This window comes from Lynx canadensis, chromosome A1, assembly GCF_007474595.2.
Source record: "Lynx canadensis isolate LIC74 chromosome A1, mLynCan4.pri.v2, whole genome shotgun sequence".
Taxonomy (NCBI): Eukaryota; Metazoa; Chordata; class Mammalia; order Carnivora; family Felidae; genus Lynx; species Lynx canadensis.
The window spans coordinates 170,732,576-170,752,060 of record NC_044303.2 but is presented as its reverse complement, the minus strand read 5'-3'; the positions used below and the strand labels follow the sequence as shown (position 1 = coordinate 170,752,060).

General features: G+C 35.1%; 1 protein-coding gene across 1 annotated transcript in view; it reads left to right on the top strand.

The window, feature by feature from the left end:
• Positions 1–19,233, top strand: part of TMEM232 (transmembrane protein 232) — a 206,630-nt gene extending 187,397 nt beyond the window's left edge. Inside the window, exons 14-15 of the mRNA XM_030326194.1 lie at positions 15,247–15,340; positions 18,603–19,233. Coding sequence (XP_030182054.1) covers positions 15,247–15,340; positions 18,603–18,794 — 286 coding nt within the window. The 3' untranslated portion in view covers positions 18,795–19,233. The remainder of the gene's footprint in view (positions 1–15,246; positions 15,341–18,602) is intronic.
• The last annotated feature ends 252 nt before the right edge of the window (positions 19,234–19,485 follow it).

The following is a 19,485-nucleotide window of genomic DNA, read 5'->3' as shown; positions in this document are numbered from 1 at the left end:
TTTTAGTTATTTCTTCTCTATTTGAACTTTATATTTTCCTCTTACCCTTGGAAATCTTGCTGAATTGGTAGTCCTTAATACTGGTTTATTTTTCATAATGTCTGCTCTGTTTTCTTAAAATGCTCTCCTATGTCTTGGTCTTTTACAATGGCACTTTATCTTTTCATACCATCCTTTATCATCTCACATTTTTTCTAACTTTTCTATTCTTATGACTATCAGTTCCCATTTTACAGATATTATATCTTTGTACTTACTGAGTGGAAAGTAGCTTTCTGTAACTTCTTCCAGATTTCTACTGTAAATAATTGTTTAAAAATTTATTTTCTTCTGTATATGTGGGATGATGTACATTCTTCTTGACTTTCAGTAAGTTAGAGATTATTTTGGAAGTTTTCTTCTACTTTCCATTTAGCGAAGAGAGGTCTATATAGGACTGGTGTTTGCCAACAGAAAGGATTTACAAATTGTCCTTTGTCCCTTTCTATACATTTGCATGCTAGTGGATGCCCAAAGTTAGGTGTAGAGCTGGATAGCCTGGTTCCCAGTCTCTCTAGTAGGATTTTATCTAATGTGGCTCTGCTGGAATGTGAGGAGATTTTCCATATTCCACCTGGATCTCAGATTGCTGAATAGTGCTATTATCCTCAGTCTGTTTGGAAAACAGAGGCCCTTCCTATCTCTCCAGGTTTCTGCTTACTCCCAGTAGAACTTCATTTGTGGTAAGTAACATTTCTATGATATAATTAATCTCTGACCATCAATTTTCTTCTATTTAATTTTTAAAATTAATTTTTATGGCCTGGAGAAGGTAACTGTATATATAGGGGAGCAGATATAGGGAGGGGGAAAGTAACCACTTAGGTGCTGCAAAATAGTTACCTGCACTATTGGTTGGTTAAGACCTTGTAAGCAAATACTCATAGAGCAAGGACTTCCTGCTTTCATGTGAGCATTTCCCCCTCTTTCTTTCAGAAGAGTGCTGGTGGGTCCTAGTTTCCATTTTGAAATCCAATTCCTCTATTACTAAATATTGCACATAGTAAATATAGATTCTGGGTTATCTATTTTTTCGATCAATTCCCAATCAAGAACATATTATAATGGAATAAGAGTGTTATTATAGGGATACTGCAAACATAGCATAGTATATTTTTAAAGTATGAATAATTTCAAGAATTGTTTTCCTTAGCTATTATCAATAACAAATTATTTGTAATACATCTCATAATTATGGAAACATGCCAGCATGTCAAGAACTTCTAGAATAAAACAGTGACAGAATATTAATATTTAGGCATTCTAAGTTGTTTAGCTTCAAGCCTAAAATCTCATACTATTATATTTTCTATCCGGCAACAGTTGAGTCCTTCAGATTCAGGAAAGAGGAAAAAACATCTCTCATATTTCCCCCTTCACCCACCCCAAATCTGTTGTTGCTATGGCAATTAATTGCTCCTCTGGTAAGACAACTCTGCCAATCTTTCATACTCTGCCACCATTCTGTTTCAATAACTCCTGAAGTGGTCCCACTTCTTTAAGTATTTCTTGTTCAATCTACACAACTGTCAGAGTAATCATTTTGAAACACAATTCTGATCATACTATTTTACTACTTAAAAGCTTTCAAAGACTATAAGGGTGTCGTGCTGAATGAAGGCAAAATCTTCATAGAGAACAGATTCAGAGCCCCTAGTTTCCATCTCTATCACTTCCACTTTCCCCCCTTCCTTCCTGTTCTTGAGGACCAGAATGATATATTCCATAGATTGTCTGATGTCTCTGTCTGGCATATAAGAAAAAGCCTATAAATCCTGATATTTCTGGATTCTTCAAGAAAATGGCTTCACTCCTGTGCTAAGCAGCCCCCTAAAATGGCCTCCATTGATTCCTGTTTCTTGATATCCATGCCCTGGTGTAATCACTTCTGTTATGGTGATGAGAATGTGGCAAAAGGGAGAAGATGCCACTTCTAAGGTTGGGATACAAAAAAAAAAAAAAAAACAAACTCACAAAAAAACCAGAGGCTTCTGTCCTGGAGACTCTCACTCAGTCACTCACTGACTGTGAGGGAAATTAACCACCATGTTGCCTTGAGGAGGGGCTTGAGTGGCAAGAAACTGATGTCTCTGACCAATAGCCAGTAAGGACGTGCCAATAGTCATATGAATAAGCTTGAAACTGAATTTTCCCCCCAAGGAGCTTGATGCCTGCAACCTCTGCCAACACCTTGGTTTCAGCCCTGAGAGAGACCCTGAGCCAAAGGCCATGTCCAAATTCCTTACCCGGAAAAACTGTGAGATGATTAACCTCCTGTTTTAAAGATGTATGAAAATTGCTAACTGAGGAGTAATTTGTTATGCAGTAATATGTAACTAATGTAATCACACCATGATGAGAGCCATTATTCAACAAGCCCCAACAACCCACCCAGAGCTTCCCATTGCCTTTTTACTATTTTGCTTTTAAACACAAATAATTGGGAACAGGGGCATGAGGAAAACTTGGGGAATGATGGTTATGTTCATTTTCTTGAATATGATGATGTTGCCAAGGGCATATATGTATTATCAAAATGTATGAAATTATATATTTAAGCATGCATAATTGTCTGCTAATTATACCTCAATAAAACTGTTAAAATGTGAATAGAGATAATAGATTCACCAATATTTGTAAAAAGACTCTAACATAAGAGACCCAAATAAAATGTAAAGTCATTCAGAAAACTGAAACTGTGTAGGACAGAAGTGAAGTTCAAAAAGAAACTATAATTATCTTCTGAGAAATAAATGAAAATTTTCTCATCCATGAAAAGGGGATGCTATAAAAAAGAACAGTACAAGAAAGAATTCTTAGAATTAAAAACATAATAGTGGAAGCTAAAATTTAACAGAATGTTTGGATGAATAAAATGAAGAGATCTCTCAGAAAGTAAAATAAAGACACAAAGAAGAGGGAAATGGGAACAAGAAGATAAGAAATGAGAGGCACAGTTCCAGAGGTCTAACATTAGAATAAAGGGAATTCCAGGGGGGAAAAAAGAACAAAGACGACTAAGGGAAGTTATTTATCAATGAAAGGCTTTTTGTTGTTTGTTTAATTGAAGAACTAAAGACAAATTTATACATTTAAGGGGCCCAAATAGTGCTCAAAAATAAATTTTAAAAGACCTATTGTAAGGCACTTTGTATTATCCATTATATGTAATAAATGACCAAAAAGTGTAGCCACTAAAACAACACACATTTACCATCTCACAGTTGCATTGAGTCAGGAATCCAGACATAATTTATCTAGGTTCACTGTTTGAAGGTCTTTTACATGCTGCAATCAAGGTGTTGGCCAAGACTCAGGTCTCATCTGAAGGCAAACCTGGGAAGACTCCACTTGGAAGATGACTCATAAATTATTAGAAGGATTTAATTCCTTGTGTGTTGTTAGACTGAGAATCTAAACATCTTATTGACTGATATCCATAGACCATTTTTGTTACTTGCCTTGGTAGGCCTCTCTAATATGGGAACTTGAATTACCAATGCATACATGCCAAGAAGGCAAAAAAAGAGTTAGCTAACAAGACAGAAGTCACACCTAATTATTGACGTGATATCCCATTACATTTATTAAATTGTATTGGTCAGAAACAAGTCATTGGGTAAGCCCATACATACTGTAGGAGAATTACACAGGGCATGAGTACTAGCAGGTGGGGATTATTAGGGTGATTTTGGAAATCTGCCTACCACACACTTCATTGTGAAAATTGAAAAACTAAGGAAAAAGTAAACTTAAAACTTCCTGTGACAGAAACCATTAGCAATCATAAAACATTTCATGTGTTTTTTGTTTTTCCAGAAGACTTCCTTGCAGTTAGATTAGAATAGTGGTTCTCAGTCAGGGGTAATTTTGGCTCCCAGAAGACTCTGGCAACATTCATGGACATTTTTGGTTGTCACAAGTCAGGGGTGTTAATCATTTGGAAACTTGAAATGTTGCTAAATGTCCTACAATGCACAGGATAACCCCCCACAATATAGCAAAGTCTAATCTAAATGTCAATAGGTCATGTTTAGAAACCCTGTATTAGAATATATTTTTTGCTAAGTACTATGAGCCGAAATGACATGACACTTCTGTGGCCAAACAATTAAGATCTAGTATCTCTCCTCGCCAGGGGTATTCCCAGAATGACAGTGATATAGCACACCTAGAAAGCAACCAGTTCCAAATGGTGTACAAAGATATTTAAACTCAATAAGTTCAAACCTGAAGTTATCACTTGTTTTCCATGCAATCTGTATCCCTCAAGGAACTCTGATACACGTACACAGTTAATTTATACGTACCTTTATTTTCACTAACACTATAGTAACTCCTACTCATTCTTGAGATTGGTTTCAGAGGTGTTCCTAGAGCATACCTCTGCCTGGGGGGAGATTACATTCTTCCTGCTTTGTGAAAGCATCTACATAAGTTTCTATAAGCTGCCCTTAAAAATATTAACATCCTTTTTAAAATTAACATCAATTTTACTGTGTCTTTCAGCCAATCAATCATAATCCAGTTGTGATAACCACACAAATTAGTGTCTAAAATGAGAATGATAAATGGCCCAGACTTTAATGGCTAATTGATTCATAGGATTGTAGAAACACTAAAAAGTAGAGGATAAATCTGCAATTCTAGGATAGCAGAGGACCATCCCTAGCTTACGACTGCAAATTTTGTTTCTGGAAATGCAAGAAGAATTGTTTTGTGTGACATGTCCATTGGAAATTTTGACTTAGATTGAAAAGATATTAAAATTCAAAAAGCCTTGACTTTGAGTTCCATAGTTTCTCGGTAAGCTGTAGTCAATGTGAAAGTGACACCTGAAACTTTCCGGCAGGTGCTTTATATGGAAACCACCAGATCAATAGTCTGACTGGCAGGGAAAATTACGACTGAAACTATAGTAGCCGATGTCTAAGACAGAGCACATTGGATGGGATCTTTGAGAATGGAACAAGGCCAAGGTCCCTGGAGTTTCCCTTCACTGGTGATTCTCATGCCAGGCAGAAATGGGATCATTGTCCAGCCTGAAGATGTCAGAGAGGGGAGACCACAACAATTTTTTAACTCTCACTGAGCAGACTGTATTTATAGAATGTTTTTAAATGCAGGAACTAAATTGCAGAGCAATTAAATAGGTTTCAGATATTTTAACATAAGTGATAAAGTAATGGTAATAATACTAGTTAAGTTGAGAACAACTTTTTTCTTTATTAGCCTACTTTTACTAGCCTACTTTGGATAGCTCTTGTAAATATCTGTGCTTTAAATCTTGTCCCTTATAGGAAGCTGTAATCTTGAGGTCCTGTGATTTGGACAATCTAATTATGGTGAAGGAAAATAAAAATGTTTAGATATGATATATTACTTGAACCAATTACCCTTCCTAAATAGAAAATCAACATTATTAATTTGAGATAAAAATCTTCCATTTATGTGCCCAGAAAGTAATTAATTTTTAACCCCCCTTTAAAAAGATGTATGAAAGATTAAATTTGAATAGATAGGGTTCTGAGTGTGAAAGTTATGGTTAAATATATCTCTAAGGACTTGAAACTTTTAGTTTCCTGAATGATCCATGGTTCCTAAGGCCACTGAATTGAAATGGAATTGGGAAAGATGCTACTGAAGTATTAATGGACAGTTCTACTTAAGATCTAATTTTGTATGTAATCAAAGTTGTTATTAGCTTAAAATGGACTATTATATCAATAGGATGTTTTATACAATCCTCATGGTAACCACAAAGCAAAAACTTATAGTAGATACACAAAAGGTAAAGAGAAGTGAATCAAAGCATATCAGTATGGAAAAAAAAACATCAGTTCACAAAGGAAGACAGCAAAAGTGGAAGACACAAAGGAACTATAAAACAGACCAAAACAACAATAATATGGCATTAATTCATCCTAACCCATCAATAATTACTTTAAATATAAATATACTAAATTTTTGAATGAAAGCTATAGAGTGAATGAATGGATTAAAAAACAAAACAAAACAAGATACTGCCTACATTAGGCTCACTTCAATTCTAAAGACAGGCACAGACGCAAAATAAAGAGATGTAAAAGATATTCCATGCAAACAAAATTTTAAAAAGGTAGCTATCTTATATTGGACAAAATAGACTTTAAGTCAAAAACTGTAACAGGAGAAAGAAGGTCATAACATAATGAAAAAGGGGTCAATTCATCAAGAGGATATAACAATTGTAAATATGTATGTACCCAACTTTGAGGCAACAAAATATATTAAGCAAATACTAATAGATCTGAAGGGAGAAATAGGCAACAATACAATAATAGGAGACTTTAATTTTCCTTTTCAACAATGTATGGAATTTTCGGACAGAAAAATAAAAAGAAAACATTGGACTTAAATTATACTTTAGACCAAATGGACCTAACAGACATTTACATAACATTCCACCTAACAGCATCACATTCTTCTCAAGTGCACATGGAACATTGTCCAGGAGAGATCATGTTAGGACACAAAACATGTATTTAGCAAACTTAAGAGGACTGGAATCATACCAAATAGTTTTTTCCAACTACAGTGTTCTAAAACTATAAAAATCAATAACAGGAGAACAACTGGAAATTCACAAATATGTGAAAATTAAATAACATTCTCCTGAACAACCAATGGATCACAGGAGAAATCAAATGTGAAATCAAAAAAATATCTTGAAACAAATGAAAATGGAAATACAAATAGCAAAACTTATGGGATGCAGCAAAAGCAGTTCTGAGGGAAGTTTATAGTGATAAATACTTACCTTAAGAGAAAAAGAAAGATCTCAAACAACCTAACTTAATACCTCAAGGAACTAAATGATGAACAAAATAAGCTTAAGGTAGCAGAAGTAAAGACCTAACAGATCAAAGAAATAAAGGAAATAGTAGAGACCAAAAAATGCTAGAAAAGATTAATGAAACTAAGATCTGTTTTTCTGAAAAAATAATCAAAATTTACAAGCCTTCATCTAGACCCACCCCCCAAAGAGAGAAGACTCAAATAAATAATAAAAAGTTATGGCATTGCAACAGATACCACAAAAATATAAAGGATTATAAAAGACTACTACGAACAATGATATTCCAGCAAATTGGATAAACTAGAAAAAATGGATAAATTCCTAGAACCATAAAACCTACCAAGAATTAATCATGAAGAGATAGAAAATCTGAACAGACAATAGCAAGTTGATTAAATCAGCAGTCAAAAAACAAACAAAACAAAACAAACAAAACAAAAAACCTCTCAACAAAGAAATCCCAGACCAAATGATTTCACTGGTTTGGTTAATTCTACCAAACATTTAAAGAAGAATTAACATTAGTCCTTTTAAAACTCTTATAAAAAAAACTAAAGATGAGAGAACACTCTCAAACTCACTTTATGATGCCAGCAGTACCGTGATAACAAAGTCTGATAAGGATACTACAAGAAAAGAAAAGTACAGGTCATTTATCCTAATGAATATAGATGCAAAAATTCTCAACAACAGACCAGCAAACCAAATTCAACAGCACATTAAAAGGACCATACATCATGATCAAGCAAGATTTATCCCTGGATGCAGGAATGTTTCAACATGTGTAAATCAATAAGTGTGATATAACACATTAATAGAATAAAAGATAAAAATCATATGATCATCTCAATAGATGCAGAAAAGCATTTGACAAATTTCCCATTTTTACTTCATGATAAACATCCTCAATCAATTGGGTATAGGAGGAACATACCTCACAACATAATAAAGCCTATAAATAACAAGAACACAGCTAACATTGTACTCAATGGTGAAAGCATACTACTAGAAGTCCTAGACAGAGCTGTGAAGCAAGAAAAAGAAATTAAAGACATCCCAAGTCAGAAAGGAAGTACTTAAACGGTCTCTGTTTTGCAGATGACATAATTTTATATGCAGGAAAACAAAAAGGATCCATGAAAAACTATTAGACTAATAAATGAATTCAGTAAAGTTGCAGGATATAAAATCAACATACTAAATCAGTTGCTTTTCTGTACACTGACAATGAACTATCTAAAAATAACCTCTTTTACAAAGCATCAAAAACAATAAAATACTTAGGAATAAATTTAATCAAAGAGGTGAAAGTTCTGTACACTGACAACTTTAAGGCATTGATGAAAAAAACTGAAGAAGATACAAGTCAATAGGAAGATACTCCACGCTTATATATTGGAAGATTTTAACACTGTTAAAATGTGCATACTATCCAAAGCAATATATAGATTCAGTGTAATCCCTATCAAAATGTCAATGGAGTTTTTCCCAGAAGTAGAAGAAAAACAAATCCTAAAATTTGTATGAAATTACAAAGGACTTCCATTAGGCAAAGCAATCCTGAGAGAAAAGTTAGAGGCATTACACTTCTCAATTTCAAACTATGGTACAAAGTTATAGTTATCAAAAACGGTATGGTGCTGGCATAAAATCAGAAACATAGACCAATGGAACAGAATGAAAAGCCCAGAAACAAACCCGTGCATATACAGTGAACTATTATTTGATAGGGCAGCCAAGAAAATTCAATGGAAAACAGTTTCTTCAGTAACAAGTGGTGGGAAACTTGGGTATTCATATACAAAAGAATCTATTCATATCCCCTTCCTATACCACTCACAGAATTAATTTGAAACGGATTAAAGACTTAAATATAAGAACTGGAACTGTTAACTCCTAGAAGAGAACATAAGAAAAAATAACCTCGACATTGGTCTTGGCAACAATTTTTTGGATCTGACCTGAAAAGCAAAGGGAACAAAAGTGAAAATAAGCAAGTGGAACTATATCAAATTAAAAAGCTTCTGCCCAGAAAAAGAAAAAACAAATCAAACCATGAAATGGTAACCTATAGAATGGAGGAAATACCTCCAGAACATCTATGTAGAAAATAATTTAATATATAAAATAAATAAGGAACTTCTACAACTCAGTAGCAAAACGCCCCAAATAATCCACTAATAAAATGGGCAAAAGACCTGAATAGACATTTTTCCAAAGAAGACAAATGGCCAACAAGTACAAAAAAAAAAAAAAAAAAAAAAAAAGGTGCTTATTATCACTAATCAAATCAAAACCACAATGGGATATTACCTTATACTTGTTAGGATGTTATCAAAAAGATAAAAGATAACAAGTGTTGACAAGAGTGTGGAGAAAAGGGAATCCTTGTACACTTTTGATGGGAATGTACAATGGGTACAGCTGTTACGGAAAATAGTATGGAGGTCCTCAAAAATTTAAAATAGAATTGCAGTGTGATCCAGCAATTCCACTTTTGGGCATATATCCAAAGGAAACAAAATCACTATCTCAAAAAGATATCTGTGCCCCCATATTCATTGCAGCATTGTTTACAACAGCCAAGACATGGAAACAACCTAAGTATGCACCGACAGATAAATAGATAAAGGAATGTGGTATATATGCATGATGGAATATTATCTAGCCATAAAAGGAGAAGAAAATTCTGCCATTTGTGACGGCATGGATTGACCTTGAGGGCATTATGTAAGTGAAATATGAATAAGCCCAACAGAGAAAAGCAAATACTGTATCATCTCACTTACATGTGGACTCTAAAAAAGCAGAACTCATAGAAACAGAGTAGACTGGTATTTGCCAGGGGTTGGAGGAAGGGGGAAATGGGGAGACCTTTATCAAAGGTTACAAACTTGTAGTTATAAGAGGACTAAGTTCTGAAGATCTAATATATAGCATGGTAACATTGTTAACGTAGTTAGCAATACTGTGTTATATACTTGAATAGTGCTAAGAGAGTAGATCTTAAATGTTCTCATCACATACAAAAGTGCTAGTTATGTGAAATGACAGAGGGGCTACCTAATTTTGTGGTAGTCATTTTGTAATATATACCTGTATTAAATCATCATGTTGTATATCTTAAATTGACACAGTGTTATATATCAATTATATCTCAATAAAGCTGAAATAAAAAGAAGAAACTGCAGTAGAACTGAGGAAGTTTTGAAGAAATAAGTTGGTTAAGGAGAGTATTCTAGTAGCCAAATAATGAAAATTTAAGCTTCCCAAAAGGGAAAAAGAAGTATACAATTGATTGGAACAAGTTTGGAATCAGTGAAAAGTGATACATCCACAATGTTTTTGAGGATCATACAATCTATGATGAACATCAAAAAGGAAATAAAGCATACTAGAAAAATGCCAGCCAATGAGTCTGGGTGCCCAGTTTCTCTCCATTCAACCAATCAATCAATCAGTGTGTGATAAAGGGGTAAGTCATTGAATTGCTAAACAAGGAGGTAGTTCTGTGGGTTGTTTAAAAATACAGTTTCTTTCCCTCATGGGTAATTCCAAAGGTTATTTAGTCTGCTTGAGATAAAAGCAACCTTTTACCTGCTAAGTTGATGCTTCAACACTGAATCATAGGTCAGAGTGTGAAATGCAGGATTACAGAAGCCTGAGACATGGGCATGCCACATGTTTCTGGGGAATACCTCCGGTATGATGGGATGTTCACTCCATACTTGTATATCCTCAGAAAATCTCGGGAACCTGAAAAACCACAATTCTGTTTAAAAAACTGTGTTATCCCTTATTTTTTGTTTTTGTCTATTTTGGCAAATATCTCTGAACATTTCCCATCTTTGACATATTAAAAAAACTGAACATGTCCTAAATGTGTCTTTTACTCAACCCATAAACATCCTAGTGGGACAACCATGCATAATTCATTCAGGAAATCTTCTCTTACCTCCTACCTCTGTACTCCACAAAACCCTATTTTACTATTTTATAGAAGTTTTTTTTTTTTTTCAGTGTACTGTAGATTTCTGTTTACATGTCTACAACCCATCTGAACTTTGAATTTCTAGAGCATGGTATGCAAGTTTAAAAAAAATGTTTTTTCTTCCAGTCCTTACAATAACTTGCCTCTCACAATAAATGTGGAACATATGAATGAATGAGTGAATAAATGAGTCACCTACTGTTCCCTTAAGTGTATTCTAGGTTCCATCCTTCTGAGTCCAAGTACTTCTCATATGAGTCCTTTGTTTCCTTCATCCCTGTCTGTACTTCCGCTTTGTTACTTGTAGTGGGTTGAATTGTGTCCTCCAAAAGATATGTCCAAGTTTTAAGACTCCATACTTGTCAATGTGACTTTATTTGGGTAACTAAGATAAAGATCCCTTACTAAAGATAAAGATGAGGTCATCTTGAATTAGGATGTGTCAAAAATTGCACTGGAAATTAAACAGACAAAGAAGACTTTATTCAAGTCTTGCAATATAGAAGAGAGATTGAATTAGACTCCCTTGAAACAAAAGACAGGAGGATTTTTAGTGCTGAAGTGAGGTAGTGGAAAAGTACTGGAGGATGTTAGAGGAGCGGGGGTGGGGGGGTGGGGGGGGCAATGTGATGAGGTCATCTGTGCTTGCTAATTGTCAATTTCTAGGTTAGCTCCTACCCTACCACAGATCTGGAGGACAGGGGCACTATCTTTCTTGATTGATTGTATTTTAAAGGGATGGTCAGGGACCCAGGGTCAGTAAGAAGCCTTGTCTAAGGTTTAGTCAAGCTGAGGGGAAAGTTAAGGCTGTCTTGGTCATGTGGGCCTTATATCCGGGGTGACAATGTCCTTGTGTTCTTATGAATGAGAGATGGAAAATAGAAGACATTCAGAAACACAGAGAAGATCACATGAAGATGGAGAAAATGGGAGTGTTGTGTCTATAAACCAAGGAATGCTAAGGATTTCTCACAGCCATTGGAGGCTAAGAGTGGCATTGCAATATGTTTTCCCGGGGCCTCCAGAGGAACCCACCTTGCCGACACGATTAAGATCTTTTGGATTCAAGGACTGGGAGAGAATGGGTTTCTGTTTTTTTAAGCCGATCAATTTGTGGTAATTTGTTATGGCAGACCTAGGATTGTCATACAAGAAATTTATGGAAAGGTTTCTCTCCAATTCCCATTTGACTCCAAAAAGTCAAAATTGTACATCTCATTCATGACGTACCTTAAATGTTTTGTTCCTGCATCCCTTTTTTTCTTTTCTTTTTTCCTCTTTTTGGTACCAGCCAAAGCCATGGCTTCCTCCTCTGAATTCTTTTGATAATGCTGATGATAAGGGTAAAAAAGCTGGAACTTGTTTTAGTATTTGCTCCATCAAACATGCTTTATGTCTTATCCTTCTTAATCCTCATAAAGATATAACAAGGTAGGTACCATTATCTTTTTATATTAAAAATGAAGACACTGAGGAACATAAGGATTAAATAGTACTAAGTAGCAGAATGAAAATTTGCTTTGAGATCTGACTGCAGAGCCCTGTGCTTAACCATTTTACTGTATTTTTCAGTTTATATAATTGAATGTTTATCTTTCTTATGTCTCATGTTGTCTCCTATTATAGTTATCTACTCATTTTTCTTTTTTAGTATAAACTATTCAGCTGAGATAACTAAAAATCACAGATGCCCAAGCATATCCATTTAATCTTCCTATTTTAAAGGTTTTCTAATATTATTTATATTGTGATGCATTTCTTTCAACTTTTATGATTCAAGAAGTAATTGAGGAAACTTGCTTGAATACTTTTAACCTGTAAATAATTTTTTAATGTTTAATTTTGAGAGAGAGAGAGAGAGAGAGACAGAGTGTGAGCAGGGGAGGGGCAGAGAGAGAGGGAGACACAGAATCTGAAGCAGGCTCCAGGCTCTGAGCTTTCAGCACAGAGCCCGATGCAGGGCTTGAACTCATGAACCATGAGATCATGACCTGAGTTGAAGTCAGACACTTAACTGACTGAGCCACCCAGGCACCCCAACCTTTAAATAATTTAAAAGTTCTGTCTTATTTATCTTTTCACAGCATTTAGCACAATTCTCTGAATATCCGAAATGCCCAAATTTTACTGAACGAATACAGTTAACCCAAGGATCTGCCCCTATATGTCCCCAAATTCCTCAGCATTCTAGGATCATATTTTCCTTTAATATTTTAATAGAATGGCTCAAGCCCCTATTGGACATGTGGTGGGAAGCCCATTGCTCTTCTGCCCCATAATACTTCTGAGTCTTGCAAGTTGGGGGAGGAGTCCATATATGTTCTCTGCTCACCTACCACTTGAGTTGTTTTCCTTTGAACTCCTGCTATCAGTTTCATTCTGTGACTTGTCTCTTGGGATTGCAATCCTCTTGCTGTCCTGGGTACTGTTCCACTGATCTAAGAGTGCTATCTGGGAGACGCTTATTGATGGCTTGGACTGTAAAGGGGATTAAAGCATATCCCAGCTTTAATTTATTCATTCAAGAATTCACCAAACATACTAGCATTCATTGAGTGTCTGGTGGCACTGTGGTGGGCACTGGGGAGACCAATAATAAACAAATGAAGTCCTCACATTCATGTTGCCCATACTCTACTCAGGAAAACAAAACTCAGTCAGGCACACAAATGAATGTAAAATTACAACGGAGGTAAGTATGATGAAGGAAAGGCCCTGATGGACTGAGGGCTATGGTAGTGGGCTTGCACAGAGAGTGGAAGGGTAAGTGTACGTTAGCCAGCCCTGTGGCAGAGAGCAGCAGGGGAGAAAGGCACTGGAGAAAGGGTGACAGCACATGGAAACCATAGTAGGGTGGGGCAGGATACACTGCAGCAACTACAAAAAAGTCCATGTGCTAGAAACGTACAGATGCAGGCCAAGAAGAGAAGTGAGTCTGGAAAAAACATGCAAAGCCACTTTCCCAAGTGCAAAGTCTACTTCAGGCTTTCTTGACACTAAATGTGATCTAAATCCTAAAGTTAAGTGGGAGTTCTTAAACAGTTTGAAGTAGGGAATTGACATGATTCCCTTTGTATTTTGAAAAAAGTTCTGGCTACTGTATACAGATGAGACTAAAAAGGGTGAGGCGTGGTGGATGCAGGGATTAGAAAAAGGAAGTGTTGGTCCAGGCGAAAGATGATGGTTCAGACCAAGGAAATGATGGTGGAAATGTAGATAAATGGAAAGATTTCAGAAGCATTTAGTGCCGCATAAAGCAAGAGGACCTAGTGATATGAGGGAAACATAGGATGTCAAATGTACAAAGCTCACTAAAATTTGCTGGATAGACAGAAAATTGCAAAAATTACACTAGACATTGCTGTCTTAAAAGTGATCAGACTTTTCTGAATATGGAAAATTTTCATGGGCTATGTCTCTCCTTAGCTTCTTGCCTAAGAGCTTTTCCTTAAACCCACTTTCTATCCTCTAAAACCATATTCTATACAACAATTTTGTTGCTTTACGTATTTCTGGATTCACAACCATTTCTTCATAATAATTGTAACACAATGCAACTATTATGTGGACAATTTAACACTAAGTCTCCACTAGTTTAGAGCCTCGGTTTGCACTGCCAACACTTCTATTGAACTGTTTGTAAACTGTTTGCCATAGTTTCACCCTTAGTACTACAAGAGCTTGGAGAAGTACTGAAATCACAGCATTTTTTGCTTTTTTTTTTAGTGTATCTTAGATCAAATTCTTAGGCTTAGACTTTCACCAGACCTTCCAGGGCCATGGGGTTATGTATGGCTATGGGAACTTTAATCTCCCCATTGGACAAAATTTATTTCATGCTTCCTTAAACCCTTCATTTCCTATCATCTCCTGTGCTACTGACTATACCTCCTAGGAGAAGATAACTTTTTTTAAAAATTTATTTTGGGGATGGGGGAGAGAGAGAGAGAGAGAGAGAGAGAGAGAGAGAGAGAGAGAGAGAATGCAAGCATGAGCTGGGAAGGGGCAGAGAGAGAGGGAAAGAGAGAATCCCAAGCAGGCTCCACACTGTGTGGGGTTTGAACTCATGAACTATGAAATTGTGACCTTAGCCAAAGCCAAAAGTATGAATGAGTACCCAAGCATCCCAAAGATTACCTTTTTATTATTTTCTAGTTCTGATACTATATATCATTCCCTACCTTCTAAAATGTCAGTTTAGGTAACCCAACATTATTTATAGAAACTAAAAGCTATAGATAGTAGTCTACAAAGAATAAGTACTTGATGTTAACAATGTAGAGTCAAAATGCTGTGTAATGAATTATGACTTGAAAATCCATATATTCCTGGAAGGAGAACTATCTATACCTAATATTGTTCTTGTGCTCTTTTGAAGGGAACATCCTTCTTTATCAGAACTTCCCATGTTTTCTTATCCGGATTTCTTCACCAGAGCTGATGAAGAATTGGCAAGAATCATTGACCATCATGTAAGATTGACTTCCTTAAACTAGCAGCAAAACCTTTGTTCTTAAATGCACTTTGAATTAGAAAGTGCAGTTCTGAGACTAAAACATTAACACATCAAACTTAGAAATGAAGCCATGATTAGGCATTGCCAAACTTAATTATATCTTACTGTGCTGTATATATACTTCAGTGCCTTTATTGGGTTACAGAAAATTTGGCTTTCTGTCATTTGTAAAATACTAGCCTTATCATGCTTCCTGAATTTAGTACTGATTTCTAGTGACAAGGATCTGGTATTGAACACTGAACACTGATTTCTTTTATAATGTGGTTTTAGTAATGGAACAAAAATCTTTTGGCTCAATTTTTGGTGATCATTCTTTACCCCTGAAATATTAGACTTTAATCACTTTGTTCTTGGTATGAGTTAAACAGTGGCAATTCAAGGCCATTCACTTAAGACACCTTAATCCACTCAGCTATATTTAGTTCATGATTTATGAAATAATTTTGTAACTTTTTAAGAGTAGAGTTGGAGTAGAAGAGAAAATACTTATTTTCTCTTTTTCTTTGAATACAGTATGGACTCAATAGCATATAGAATATGTTTAATTAATTGTATCATCCTTTTATTCACTAATGAAGTTTCTGCGAAACCAATATATTATATATACAGAACATTATACAAATTTTGTAACGGTTTATAAATTGCAGCATCTGTATTTCACTATTCACTTCAACTAAATGATCTAGGATAGATGATAAGAGATAGCAAATAGCCAATGTGTATATACACGTATATGTAGTGTAGTTTTAATAACAGAACAAAAACCTTTTGATTGAATTTTCAGTGAGTTTTTTAGCCTTGAAAGATTGATAAGACTTGAATCATTTTGTAATTAAACACATCTGCCTAGGGCTAGTTCAAGAGACAGAGGACATCCTTTTGAATGGTAGAGAGGAGGCCAGGTAGTAGCGCCTAAAAACCTTCATCTTTTTCTCTTTCCAAGGATGTAAGCATTATCTAAGTAATTGCTGCCACAGATCTGTTTATAGTGTATTCGCGGAAGTGTAAAGGAATTCTTTCTCAAAATTTGTTTGACAGTTAATAGAACCCAAATTGTTTGATAGGTGGCTAGCCTAATCCAATAGTCTGCAGTATTGATTGGAGAAGGTTATGGAAGTTTCTCCTGGTAGCACATTTCAAAAAATATTCATGTATATATCATTTCCTTTTAGATAGCTATAGCAGTAGTGCTCTATACTTATATTTGCTTTACATTAGTTAATGTGATCTTCACAAGCCTGTAAAACATTTATAAAAAAGAATGGTAGTTTACAATGCAGTTATTTGCCTAAGGTTTTGAAGATAGTAAATGACTAATGCTTTTTGAGTCTACACACAAAACCAGATTTCCAGACTTCAAATCCACTTTTCTTCTCTGGTTTTCATAGTTGCTTAATTTCTTGGTTTATAATTCCTAACGTTAACAGGGTGGAAAGGTGGAATCTGTGGTATTGACAAGAAACAAAAACCTACAAGTTTAGTTGTCCCATTAAGTCAGTTGAATACTATTAAGTGGCCATATTAAGCAAATAATAAGGCAGATACCTCTAATTATTCAGCATATATTAAGGTGCCATGTACACTGCTGGTATTCTATACTATGGTGATTAAAATTCTGACTGAGTGGGTTAAATAAAGCAGTAAATAGTGCTTCCATTTCCCATCAACTTCAACCATATCTGCATCCTCCTTCTTGCTGCCATAATCGATGATAACAGTATCAGATAAAGTAAAGACAAGACAATGGTTTATCCAAATTGAATTTGTCATGGTCAAGAGAGACAGAATGGGGAAGAAAAGTTTACTTTTTTTCCTGGGAATACCAGGAAGAAAGATAATAATGTTGTGGTGAATTCCAACCATGCCAAGTTCTAACAAGAGAGTGAGCTAAGAGAGAGGTAGAGCTGCCTCCTGGACATTAGCAATGTGATACCCCATTACCACTTTTATACATGCTGTTTGGGAAACCAAAGGGTTCTATTTTGCTGAGAGTTCTTAAGAATTAATCCTCTGTTGATTTTTCACAATGTAAAGATCAAGGTCACGAAGTACATTGAAATCTCTCATATAAGGTGGATTAGTTGCCTTTGTTTATGGATACTGTCATTATTACATCAACTACCACTTTTATGCTATAACATAAATTTGGTAGTTTTGTCAAACAATATTATTATTTAGTTTGTTATATGACAAAAATTGTATGTCACAGATGGGTATCATAGTTATCAAAGTAACATGTGTATTTCCTATGTCTTAAAATTTAACTTGGGGTAAGAAAAATGAGTATTTTATCATGCTTTTTCATTTAATATTTACTCTGAGTGTATTGACATTTAAAAAAATGTATTGCCTTTGGAAAGCTGAGTTTTTTTTTTAACTCTGTGGTTTAGTCCTGCTTATTAATATCTACATATCTCAAATAATAGTTATAATTCACAGCACTAGTCTATAGTAATTTGTAAGTTAATTGGTAGGTGCTTAAGCATTGTCTGATTGTTTGTGAGTATGGACAGACTGAGGGTGACAAAATGAGCAACATTTCATGCTAAGGGTCTTTGTGCCCTGAACTTTTTACCCGGAGAGATTACCACCTCTTTCACTCTTTCCTTCATTAAAGATAGTAGAAGGGGAAAAGGGTCCTCATGATGATGTCTGGTTGATTTGAGGTCCTTACTTCTAACTACTGATTCCTAGAATTTTGCCTCCAGATGATGCTGTTATTATTGTCATGATTAACATGCTCAATTGAAGTGAATCCTTTAGCAGTCTTTGTATTTGCTGCAGAATCAGCATTTGTCTGCCCATCAATTTTATTTTCTACTTCATATGTAATAGTATTATAATTTTTACCTTTCACATTAATTTGGCTTTTCTTCTTGTTTTGCTTTGGCTTGATTTTTTATTTTCTGATTCCATGCTATCATGTAAATATCCATATTGATGAAAAACTGAAATTCCTTTGTAATATAAAAATGTAAACCTTATTTTCTCTTTTTTCTCTGTTTTTTTGGGGGAGGGGAGGGGAGCAGAATTGTATACTTACTAATAGATGGCTTATATATTTTTCCAGTTATGGTAGGGTTTAAGTTCCTTAAGAATATCTGTGAGAAAAACTGAGAAGATAATTGGATAATAGAATCTGCATCTTAAGAAGCTAAAGTGATGTATTTTTTCATGGAAATTCATATGTAAATGACACTTTCTCTCTGTGACAGTGGCAGGAAGAGCTAAAGATCCGACGGAAAGAAGATGCAATATGTGAGGCCCAAGAACGTAAAGACAAAGAGTTAGAGGAAAAAAATCACTTCAGAGAAATTATGAAGAGAAGAGAAGAGAAACTACACAAGCAAACCAAACCCTACGAGCTTCCTCCTAGGACTGAAGTAATTTCATTAGAAATAAAATGACCCCCCCACCCCCACCCCAAATTGAAGTCCATAATGCCAGAAATTCATTGCATGAAAGAGACCAAGTTAGCTAGATATTAGGAAAAACTTCTTCTAATTAATTGGAAGCCATTTCTTAGGAGTTGTTATCCTGGTGCAGACTCTTTAATAGTTCTTAGTCCTAAATTAGCAGCTCTTAATCACATTTGAGTGAAGTGATTTTACTAATTAAACTTTTCCAAGAACACGGCTAGAGCTTTTCCTAATTGACTTTTTTCTTGTGATCATACAGCATATTTAATCAATGATTCTCAGAGTATTGATTTTTCATCGGACAGTTAGATGGAAGTGAATTACAAATTATTAGTCACATTTAAGGATTATTTCTTGAAAACAGAATGAGCACCAACTGATACTCCTATATTACTTATTATACAAATAAAAGAAGTAAGGCACTTGCTTGGATTTGTATTTCATAGTCAATCAACACCACATCAAACTATATGTCAGAAACTTGAATTTGATATACTATAGTAGATATACAAATCTGGAGGGGCCAGATATCTCAGAATGATTTGGTCTTTAGCACATACCAAAGGAGACCCCTGATTGACAGTGGTTTTACTTTGCAAGATGAGTTTATGAGGATGGATGTGGATGGTCCTGGAAGGCACAGTAACACTTCCCAGAGGGATTCATCCAGTTAGAAGTC